At 36.5% G+C, this 12,541-nt stretch overlaps 1 protein-coding gene across 1 annotated transcript; it reads right to left on the minus strand.

The window, feature by feature from the left end:
• Window positions 1-11,645: 11,645 nt before the first annotated feature.
• Window positions 11,646-12,254, minus strand: LOC121991477 (21 kDa protein-like). The gene has a single exon (XM_042545473.1). It carries the CDS (start codon window positions 12,252-12,254, stop codon window positions 11,646-11,648), a length of 609 nt encoding a protein of 202 aa, XP_042401407.1.
• Window positions 12,255-12,541: the final 287 nt, after the last annotated feature.

Consider the following 12,541-nt stretch of genomic DNA (forward strand, 5'->3'; position numbering starts at 1 on the left):
TTTAGGGTTGAAAAGTTTGGATCGGTCTGCAGACCGATCCAATGATATGGCTCATCGGATCGGTCCGGTGACCGATCGGTGACGATCGATATCTGCCTGATGGTTCTCGATCTGGAGACCGATCGAAGGAGATCGGTGGCGGCGAGAAGCTGATCGGTCCGTAGACCGATCAGAGGTTCTGATCGATCGATCAGCCCGATCGGTTTCTGATCGGTCCATGGACCGATCGAGAAAACATAGGCTTCTTTCCGATTGGTGCGACCGATCAGGATGTTGCTGATCGGTCCACGACCGTCGGGCTTCGATCGCGACACCGATCGGTGCGGACCGATCGGGGTTCTAGCTGACGCAGCGGCTAGTTTCTTCGCTGTCTTCTTAAAGGGGTCGAGGGCTGCTGCTGCGCAAAAATTCCTTCTTCCTCTTCTCTTATGCTAAGTGCTGCGGTGCTTGAGCTTTGTTGAGCTCTTCTTCGCACGCTTCGCGTGAGCTTCTTACTTAGGCTGGGACTCCGACTGAGCTGCTGCTGTGGTTGGCGTCTGAGAAGCTGTTGCTTCTTCAACAGTCGACAAGAAGGCAAGGGTTGTTTACATTTGCTGTGTATTTACTTCTTGTTTCTCTTGTATTTGTACTCCTTATCTTGCTGTTGCAAGAAGTAGTTGTGGCGAGGTTTCTCCACCCATAAGGAGCTCATATTTAGCCGGTTCTCCGGGGACTCATCCACCGACGGATTGGTAGGCTTCGTCCACCTTACGGACACGCCGAGGAGTAGGAGTTCATCTCCGAACCTCGTTACATCGGTTTATTTTTCTTCTCCTTAGTTTCTTCCTTGTATTTCCGCTGCGACTAACCCTAACTGTAGGAAGAACGCGAGAATTTGGGGCGGCTATTCACACCCCCCTCTCTAGCCGAGTACGAACGATCCCAACAGACTGTTCATCACCATCAGTCGATTGTTGTGTTGAATTCCACTGTTGTACTATAGAACATCTCTTAACCACTTTGTTTAACCATGAATACTCGGCTATTATTATTTATTAGTCAATTGATACCTAAAAAGTCGAATGTTGTAGCTAACTCAAAAACATTCTATTTGCTGCTATAGTGTCATGAGACGATTGATTAAACTCATCAATCGATTAAGGGACAACCATGCAGTACCTAATCAAGTTTTAAACTTTCTATTTGCTCGAATAGTGAATCAGTTGACCGATCAACTCGACTAATCAACATCAGTCAAGTTGATCAATTGATTTCCTAATAGTCTATTTGCTCCACTAACAACAACAATCGACTGATCAAACTCATTAATTAGTTGTACTATAGCAAAATACTATTCATAGTCGAGTTCCTACTTCATGACCTAGTGAACTCACCACTAGCTCTTTCCTTATTGGATACAATCCGGAGGTGGAGAAACCTCTTACAACACATTTCTTTATAAGCAACAAGAACAAGATAATAAGAATAAATATGAAAAATGAAATACAATGTAAGCAATAATTTAGACAAATAAATCTCGCTTTGCTCACTTTGTAGTTGCTTTAGAATGCATCTTGAAAATCTGAAAATGCAGCACTCTTCTCCAAAACCCTAAGAACTAGCTTCAAAAACCTCCTCGAAATATTTATTTTATAGCCCTCAAGTTAGAGCTGATTTTTGTCTATTAGTTGAATGTTCATCACCATCAGTCAATTGTTATGTTGAATTCGACTATTACACTTATAGAACATCTCTTAACAACTCTGTTTAGCCATGAATAATTGACTATTACTATTTATCAATCGATTGATACCTAAAATGTTGAATATTGTAGCCAACTCAAAAACCTTATATTCAATGCTTTAGTGTCATTAGTCGATTGATTAAACTCATCATTCGACTGAGGGACAACAAATTGAGTACTCAATAGAGTTTTAAATTTTTTGTTCGCTCGAATCAAGTTCTAACATTTCAACTTGCTACTACAGTTTTCTAGTCATTTGATTAAACCCATCAATTGATTGTTACTATAGTAGAAATACTACAACAAAAATCCTATACCCTGAGTACTATAGTAACTCTAATTACTATAGAAAGTCTAATATTAAACCCTAAACCTTAAATATTGTAGCAATATTAAAAATTGTAGCAACCCTAAAATATTATAGTAGAAATCCTAAACATTGTTCATCATGCTGAAAAATATTGTCTGCATTGAATATCCTTATGTCGAGGGACCCTTATGTCTCCGAAACTTTCCTCGTACGATTAATACTGGTTAACCTTGACTTTCTAGGGTTTCATACTTGCTTAGTACCTGATTGACTTCGATCTATTAGGACTTTACTCGCCTAGTATCTGTCAACCTTGACCTGCTAGGACTTCTCGTCTTATGCCTAACATGTGGTCAATCTTGACCCGCTAAGACTTCGCCATTGCCAAACATCCGATCCTCATTGACTTGTTTGAACTTGTCATCTTATTCCTAGCAATTGATACTCCATGACCTATTAAGACTTCTGTCATTACCAAGTATCTAGTCCTTTATCACTCATTTGGACTTCGCCCTTGTCAACTCTCTGTTGGACTTTCAATTGCCAAGTGTTCCGTCAATCATAACCCACTTAAACTTTTCTACTTACCATCTCTCTGGACCGCCAACTATCTAGTTGACCATGTTCTATTTGGACTTTTCAACTATCAAGTATTGGATCAATCTTGGCCTACTTAATATCTCACGCAACCAATTAATGTATTGATCAAATATCAAAACTCAACTTGAGCTTGGTTAACCTAGTCAATTTTGACTAGAAGTCAATTGTACCAATACAAATTTGGTATTGAGATCTAACAATGGAATATCATATTTCATTTCATAATTATCATAATTGAGATTAAACACGGATTGATTCTATGATATACATTTGAAGCAATAATATAAAAAATAGATAACCAACACAAAATAAGAAATACACAGATTTACATAAAAAATCTTAGACGGGCAAAAAAACTTAAGCAGAAAATTTTCATTATATTGAAATTGGTACAAGAGAAGGATTGTTGCTTACATCGCATAATCATGAAACCCTAATTACCTGAATGTAAAATGTGTATGAACATATTAATATAGGTTAATGCTCTACAAATCCCTCTACCGCTAAATAATAATAATAATAATAATAATAATAATAATAATAATAATAATAATAATAACTAAAGTTGCATTGTGTATGCCATTCCATAAGCTTTTTGGCCGGCCCCAACAAAATTCGGTTCATAAATTCTAACAAAGAGGAAATCCATTTTGTGAGAATGTTCAAATCATGTCCTTTTCTTTAGTTTTCTTATATGTAATTTCCATGTATTTTTTTTCTCTAATTTCTAATGACAATGCATGGTTGGAGCTAGCGACACTGTATAAAAAAAAAAAAAAAGAGGTAAATTCGTTATCTTAGCGGTCCCCCTAGTGTCGGCCCCACGGATATGGAGGGAGGTTCATGCAGATACTCCTGAGAATCGACCTCTGACCATTACGCTAGAGATACTATACATCCACCGTCTGTGCTACATCCTGGGAGCACTAGCAACACTGTAAAAGAAGAGACAACTTATAGTTTTTATATTTTTGAATAGGAATAGGAATTGGAATATGGATGGATGTTATATTTTTGAATAGAAATAGGAATCGGAATATGGATGGATGGATGGATGATGATGAGTTAGGCACACACAAAAAGACAAAACAATGGAAGAAAGGTATAAATCTAGTCACATACAACAGGTCACATGCAGTTTGCTTAATAACAGGTGCACATGGCAGCGCGCATAGTAGGCCCGTCTAGCCATGTGGGCTGCTCTTCATACTATGCCCGACTGCATTTACATCCAACCTAACAACTCAGGCACCCTCATCCTTCCAGTTTTAACATCATTTTACTAAACCGCACATATAACTTTTATAAATTCTATTAATGCCCTCCCACTCGATAATCCTCTATTTGCTAAAGTTGTAATCTAGAAATTCCAAACCCTAGTCGATTCTGTTTTTGCTCTAAATGGTAATATATATTATCTCTTGACCATAGCTGCTGTTTGCAATAAGGTTATATTCTTTTTTTTTAAAAAAAAAACTTAAAACAAACTGAATAAGGTGTGGAACATAAAGGTTGAAGGGTATTGTCATGTTCGGGAGAGTCTAAAAAATGCATTGATCCTAATGTGGATTGATGATATGATAATCCGAAGTTTATCTATAAGTTTTGGCAAAAATTCTAATAACTTGACAATATCACTTAATTAGGGCCGATCCTAATAATTTTTGGGCATATGTCTAAAATCCCTATATTATATTGTGTGTTCTTATTCTTTGAGCTCCGTAATAACTTTTTCAAAATAAATTAATACATTAAAGAATAATCAAAATATTTTTATTATAATTGAATAATAAGATAAATGTCTAAAATGATTACTAAAAAATAAGCCTCTTTATATAGAACTAAAAGAACTACTAATCAAATTTGTATAATTAAGTTATTAGTAATTTTTTTACCAATTGATAAAATAGTCAATCCATTCATTTTTTCTTGTGATATGATTGATCGGAGAAATTTTTTGATGAACTTTAACTTTGAGAAGATTCTTTCTATACTTGTTATTGTAACCGAGATAGTCAATATGATTTTATAAGCAATGTGAGCATTTGGGAAACATGCATCCATTTTCTTCAAATAATTCACTACATCAATTGTCAATTTTGCTTCTCTTGATAATGAGCACTTTAAGAATATCAACTCAGAAAATAAATCATCTCTGTTAATATCAGAACAACCCTTATAAGTCAGAATTTTTAAGATTCTTCTAAGACCTCAACAATGTTTCATCATCTGTACATTGTAACCTCTCTAGATTGAACAAAAAAAAAACTAAATGGTTCTTCATATTTTTGAAACTATTCAAATCTAGTTTTCGTAGAAGAACTAGTTTGATTGATTATAAAGAGAAAGTAGTTGATTCAAAAAGATTCTGTCGCTGACTATGCCACTTCTTCATTGTTACTTTCACTAAATTATTTTTTTTGAACAATGCATTTCTCTCGAAATACAGCTTTAATGTCCATCTCAAATGTCATTTCTTTAGTTTCAACCATGGTCTTATCATAACTATCTTCTCTAAATTCTTATAAAAATAAAAGAATTCCTTGTAAAAGTTTGATAGCAATATAAATATCCATATCTTCATATTGAAGAAATTTACTCATAGTGTTAATATCATGGAACAACTTATACAAAATTACCACACTAAGCAAGAATTCAAAATTCTCAAGTTCATATAACATTAAGGACTCAGCTTCACTCTTTGTTTTAGCATCCTTGTTATCATTTGCTAAGTCATACAAAACATCTCTTGTTTGAACAATTTGTTCTTTTATAGGTGTAACACTCTCAAGATGACTTTTTCAGTGCATTTGTGACAATAGTTTAACCATCAAACCCTTCACATGATCTTTGAAAATCTTCCATCGCTTGGTAGAAGAGGAGAACTATAGAGATAGATTATATCACTCCAAAAAATGACATAGACTTAGGACAATAATTCGTCATATCACACAAAGTTAAATTAACACTATGACACCCACAAGAAGTATAAAAAGCTTTGAGATTTATTTCAAGTAACATTTTCCTACACCTTTATATCTCCCTTTCATATTAGATCCATTATCAAATCTTTTTACCTCTAATATTATCAATATCATGCTCAAGATTGACTAAAGCATTTATAAGATGCATAACAAGCCCAAGTCCAGAAGTATCATCAACCTCTAAAAATTGCATCCAATATTCTTCTACTTTTGTAGAGCTTTTTGAAATATCTAAACCTCATATAACAATGGACATTGGCTTGTTGTGATTGATATCAGGAGTACATGTAATATGATTGAAAAATATTTTGCTTGTCTAACCTTTGCAAATATTATTTTTCTTACCTCATTTATTAACATCTATATCAACTCATTTTGAATTCTATAATCAAGATATGCAGTATAAGTCTCATGGTCTTTAATCCTTTCGAGGTGTTCTTTCATTACTGAATCAAACTCTGTAATCATTTCAATCATTTGTAGGAACAAACCATTATTTTTAACATAAAGCTTTTCATAACTTCCTTGAAATGCTAAGTTATTTTTTGCAACCATTGAATAATTGAGATTATCCTCTATAACACTTGTTTTTAATGTTCTCTTTCTTTATTAAGTTGTACTTATATGCTTGCATCAATCACTATATTTGGTTTCAATCTTCATTCCAATTCAAGCTGAAGATTCCAATTTAAGCTAATTCATCATACACTCCATATGCTCCTTGCTTCATGATTTGAAAGATAACAACTCAAATTTTGTCAATCATTATATCCTTCATTAGCTAACTAATCATAGCTAGTCTTGGTTACTTACTTCTTGAATAACTTATAGTAAAAATAAAACAAATTATGAGAAAAAAAATAAATATAGTAGTCATTTTCTATCACTTTCCTTCCCATTTGATGTATTCTTCAAAGACCTCTCAAGGACTTAGCTAACTTACCTATCAAATATTCAGTCTAATTGACCTATTTGACTTTCTCTATTTAGAGTTAGATTCTCCTGATCCACTAAGATTTTTTTACAATACCAAATTGGTACAATAGATAGAAGTAGTAAAATAAAACAGTGTTAGCAAGACTAAACTTGGGTCAACCAAATATGCTGCCCCGGTCAACCTAATCTTGTTTTGGTCGCTCGAATCCACTGGAGTTCACTTCTCCAAGACTTCTCACTACCTAGGGTTTACTGCCCTACGATTTTTTCCTTTGCCAAGTATTCGACATCCTTGACCTGCTTAGACTTTTCTTGTTAGACATCCAATCATCTTTAGCCTGCTTGGACTCTTTCTTTGTCATACATCCTGTCAATCTTAACCTATCTGAACTTTACTTTTCCAAACATCCAATTAATCTTGATTTGCCTAGACTTTACCTTGCTAGGAATTTGGTCAATTTTGATCTGTTTGGACTTTTCCCTTAGCTAGTCATCTGGTCAATCTTGATCTAACTAAACTTTTCCCTTGCCTTGATCTGTGAGGATTTTTTATTAACTTGGTCAACCTTGACAAAATAACTTATCTAACCTTTACTGGATCCCAATAAGCATGTTGTCAAACAAACATCAACATCTTAGAGGTCAATTGCACCAATGAAGGATAGTTTCAAAAGACCAATGAGGATGTGCCCGCATTGAGGGGACAAACTTAGATGTTGATCTGACTAAGAATCCAATTCAGATTTTGAAGTCAAGATCAGACAGTTGATTAATTGTCATATTTAGAACATTCATATCTTATATTTTACTGTATTATGTACTAACTTTGTTTTGCAGGGTTCAGTCGACCAAAAAGTAAGTTCAATCGATCGAATGGTTCAAGCGATCAAATAGTAGGGTTCGATCACCTGAAGGCTGAGGTGGAACAGTGATATGACATGGTAGCTGAAGTGTTCATTGTATTAACGTGGCATCTAATGTGGACGAGGATAAATCTCAGGATGCTGACGTGATAGAAGATAGACTTCAGATTGCTAACATGCCAAATTTCTCAATCAAGAATAAACTTCATCTTGCTAACGTGGTTGAAGATTGCCTTCACCAAGATGACATGGTGATCATATAACAACACAAAAGCAGACTCGACGACATTCAGGCAACCGAAAAAACCCAGTTTAGGTGATCGAAAAAGCCAAATCAACTTAGGATCTAAGATGAAAAGCTGACATGACAAGTTCGATCAACCAAAAAAGGCATTCAGTCGATCGATAAACCAGATCTAGATCTTATTATCGAGGTTATCAGTCGACCAAACTAGGTATCAGTCGGCTGATAAAATCCTATAAAATAAGGCTCAAACAAAGGGTTCAGGACATCAACATTCATCCTTCAAATCTCTTATCTCGTGCTCAATCAACTTGTCTATGTCAAATTACTCTTTGACAACTTACTCTCAACTTCGAATTTCTTGTTGTCGTCAACTTTAATTTCTTGTATTTCTTGCATTCAATTCTAAAAGGTTGGTAAAAATCTTACTAGACTTTTTCATTGTAAGAGGTTTTTTTTACTTTCGAAAAGTTTTTCAAAAATGAGAAATTTAGTGCTTTCCCACTCATAAGAGATCCACAATCGGATCATAAATCTTAGAATAGTAGTCCTAAGGGTTGTGAACTAAGTAAAAAATTTGTGTAGGATTGATTTGATTGTTGGAGAGAGGATGAACACAGTAATGTCTTTTCATCGTTCTTTTTCTATCAGAGTTATTAGTAGCTCAGTAGAAATAATAAAGTACTTAAATAGAAAAATAAAGAACATGGGGACACTAGATTTACTTGGTTCACACCCTTCGGTTTTTTTTTGTCTAAGCCTATGCACTTAGCATGAGTAGGGCTGCAAACGAATCGAGTTGGCTCACGAGCTTTTCGAGCCGGCTCGAAAAATATTCGATTCGTATTCGAATTTATTGAATTTGAGCCGAACTCGAATATGTTCGAACTTTTTTTTGAGTAAAACTCGAGCCCAAATTATATTGTTCGAGTCACTCGCGAGCCTTAATATTTATTAATATAAGTTAAATATATATTTAATAAATAAATTTCGAGCCTTTCGAACCTATTTTCGAGCAATAATTCGAATAGTTCACGAACATATTCAAATATTTTGAGTCGAACTCGAACCCGAGCCCTAATTAGAACCGAACTCGAACAAAACATTTTGAATTTTTCGAGCTTCGAATCGAGGTCGAACTCGAATATACCTATTTCGAGCCGAATTCAAGCCTTAAAATTTTCTGCATATTCGGCTCGATTCAATTCGTTTACACCCCTAAGCATGAGTCACTAGTTTCTTTCTCTTTTTTCGGAGGTGAAGAAATCTCTTACAGTTTGATAGTACAAACACAAACATGAAAATATTAAGTATTCAAATATTTCAAGCCGAACTCGAACCCGAGCCCTAATTAGAACCAAACTTGAACAAAACATTTTGAATTTTTCGAGCTTCGAATCGAGCTCGAACTCGAATATACCTATTTCAAGCCGAATTCAAGCCTTAAATTTTTCTGCATATTCGGCTCGATTCGATTCATTTACACCTATAAGCATGAGTCACTAGTTTCTTTCTCTTTTTTCGGAGGTGAAGAAATCTCTTACAGTTTGATAGTACAAACACAAACATGAAAATATTAAGTGTTCAAATATTTCGAACCGAACTCGAACCCAAGCCCTAATTAGAACCGAATTCGAACAAAACATTTTGAATTTTTTTATCTTCGAATCGAGCTCGAGCTCGAACTCGAATATACCTATTTCGAGCTGAATTCAAGTCTTAAATTTTTCTGTATATTCGACTTGATTCGATTCGTTTACACCCGTAAGCATGAGTCACTAGTTTCTTTCTCTTTTTTCGGAGGTGAAGAAATCTCTTACAGTTTGATAGTACAAACATAAACAGGAAAATATTAAGTACATAAATAAATAAAAACAATCTTGTTAGGTCTAAGCCGAAGCCTTGAGTGATGTGACACTTCTCCTAGTGCTTTCCAGACCACACGAGCAAGATTTGAGAGCCTTTTCGAGCACCAAAATGAGAGCTTTTGATTGCAGGTCTTGAAAGAAGAGGCTGCCTCGATTCCCTTTTATAGAGCTCGATCGACACTCCTCTTGTCGACTAGACCTCCCTCCGCTGGACTAGACCTCCCTTCGCTTGACACAGACTCAACTGCAAACTCGATCGTCTTCGAGCTAAGTCTTGACCTCATGGTCGACTGGAACACCCTCAGGTCACTTGGAGCTTAGTCAAAACTTATTCGTAGACTGACTCGTATGAACTCAATCACGTCGACTTTCGATCAATCAGACTTTTCCGATCAACCGGACCATGGGTTTGATCGCCCAAGCTAGTTCCTAACTGGTCCCACCCAAGTTTCATCTAGCTGTGTTTTCTTGCAAAACAAACACGCAAGCAACACACAAACATGTAAAACCTAGTATTTGGTTTAACTAACCTACTATGTTCACTTGCTTGGAATTTTTTTCTCCAAGACTTCTCTCTTACCAAGTATTCATCTCTCGATTGACCCACTTTAGATTTAACCTAGTTTTCAACTGTATCTTCCACTGTCTAGCCCTACTAGGACTTACATTACTTAGTTCCCAACTATATCTTCCACTACCTAGCGCCGCTAGGACTTCTACTACTTGGTTCCCAATCAGGTCTTCCCTTTACCTAGTGTCACTGGGACTTATATTGCTTAGTCTCACTAAGACTTGCACTGCTAAGTCCCATTAAGTCTTTCCACCAATCTATCAAATATCTGGTCCTACTTGGATTTCTCATTCATTTCCAAGCTTCATGCCAAGCTTGATTTTGCTTGGATTCTATACTCAACTCAATCATTCTTGATCAAGTTATTTGGTCACCCTTGATCGAATTTACTTAAATATATTGTTCAAACAAACATTTAAAACTCCAGATACTGATTTCACTAACAACTTGTGTTCTTTCGTTGTGTATTTCTTCTTTTGGCTGTGTTTTAAAAAAAAAATTTAAATATTTATTTTTACGAGTAATATTTACTCGCTTTGGCTTTCAACGATCCTTTAGTATGGTGTGGTGGTAAGAGACAAGAATGATTTCCATTCAACGAGGATTCAAATCTCACTCTAGGAATTTCTTGTGGAGTTTGAACCACTTGTGATGTTGGGACATCATGTCAAAAATCACCTGTCCTTCTGTGGGATTGGTCCATCCACCTTTACAGTTAGTTGGATTGAAAGTCAAATACCTAGATTACTAAAAAAGGGGAACATCGACCATGCATGTGTCATGGTCTAATCAATTGGTGTAAAATAATCAATTGATTGACAAGCAATCTACTAATGGTGACAAAAGGCGAATACGCTCTCTCCCAGCGTCAACACGAACCCGTCCCAGGGTCAACACGGAGGAGGTAAATCACGTGCGGCTACTAGTTTTTGGAATAGTGACTAACACATAAGGATACATATAAATTGATCTCGTGTAGATTTTGCTATTAAATGCTCGTGTTCGGTTCATAGGAGAATGTTGCTACGTTTCTAGAGTCTTTGTGAGCAAAAGGTGATTTTTCGTGCATAAATTTTACTATTCTTATATTTTATTATTGTTATTTGGTTGTACTTTAATTTTATTCTTGTATTTATTGTGTGTTTATTTTTTGTTTTTATTTTTTCCTTTGTTTCCGCTTTGCAACGATCTTACATATGTTTTTTTTTACCCCTAACAAGTTCGGTACTATCTTTTTGTTGTAGTGTAGTCCTTCAATGCTTCTGAGATTGGAGTAGGGCGTGACGAAGAAGACCTCACCTCAGTCTTACATGAAGTTTTAGTCATCAGTTGATACTGGATGTCTAAGTTTAATTAGCAAATTAAGCCTAGCTAAAACATGATTTTGATCTTTAACATTACAAATTAACTACTTTTGCACACAAACACAGCGAGCACTAAGCAACAGTACCAACTGCTGACGAGTCCAATATATATTTAGCTACACACAGTTAAAATATATATATTTCTTTAACTAGAATAACTAATTTCCCATTAACTCAAGTCGTTAAACACCGGAAATACCATTGATGAGGGACAAGGCATTGCTGGTGAGCTGCGCCGCCTTCACAATCTCGCCCCTAACGGAATTACGCGCCGCCAGCGCCATGCTACTGCTCGGAAACTCCTCCATGCACGTGTTCTCGTCCGTCAACGCCGAGCTCACCCACGTCTGCATATCGTTGACGCATAGCTTAAAGTTCTTGCTCTTCCTCAGCCCTTCCATTTCCTTGATGGTCTTCCGGAGCTCCTCCACCGAGTCTCCGATGTTGTCCACGCAGTCGCTTATGACCCCGGCTTCCCTCGACCCCACGCCGCCGCTCTTCAGAATTTTGGAGATGGAGGTGGCGGTGGCACGCGCGCCGGTCAGGCTCACCGACAGAGCGGCCTGCGCAAGCTGGACGGGGTCCGTCCGGATCGTGCCCGCGTAGCCCGACAGCGAGCTGAAGCAGAGGTTGGGGTAGTCGGTGGCAGTGCAGGAAGTTCGGATGAAGTGGAGGGCTTTCGATGAGCCATAAGGATCATTTCTGACTGCTGCACAAGCAGTGGCAGTCAGGGCTATGACCACGAATGAAGCGAGGAAGGAAATGGAAGAGTTGCTTTGCAAAGGAGCCATGGCTATCTGCGACCAACTTAATCACTGTCGTTTCGTTCTGAAATCAAATATGAGCACAAGGACGCATTTTATAGAAACTAATGAGCAATCTTAATTAAACAATATTAATTATATTACTGTTAGTTACGTAGGTACAATAATGCATGCTTTAGGGTCAGCTAGCTAGGGAGGCCACCCTTTAACGTAAAAGGGATTATTATTAATGGTTGCCGACGCTCGGATCATTTTGGCAAAAGAAAATGGCGCGCAGTGATTGAGATGATGACTCAATTTGGACTGTGTAGTGA

This window comes from Zingiber officinale, chromosome 6B, assembly GCF_018446385.1.
Source record: "Zingiber officinale cultivar Zhangliang chromosome 6B, Zo_v1.1, whole genome shotgun sequence".
In the NCBI taxonomy this organism is placed as follows: Eukaryota; Viridiplantae; Streptophyta; class Magnoliopsida; order Zingiberales; family Zingiberaceae; genus Zingiber; species Zingiber officinale.

Excerpts from the sequence above, each read along its gene's own strand:
- LOC121991477 (XM_042545473.1), bottom strand. The coding sequence starts at position 12,254 with ATGGCTCCTTTGCAAAGCAACTCTTCCATTTCCTTCCTCGCTTCATTC.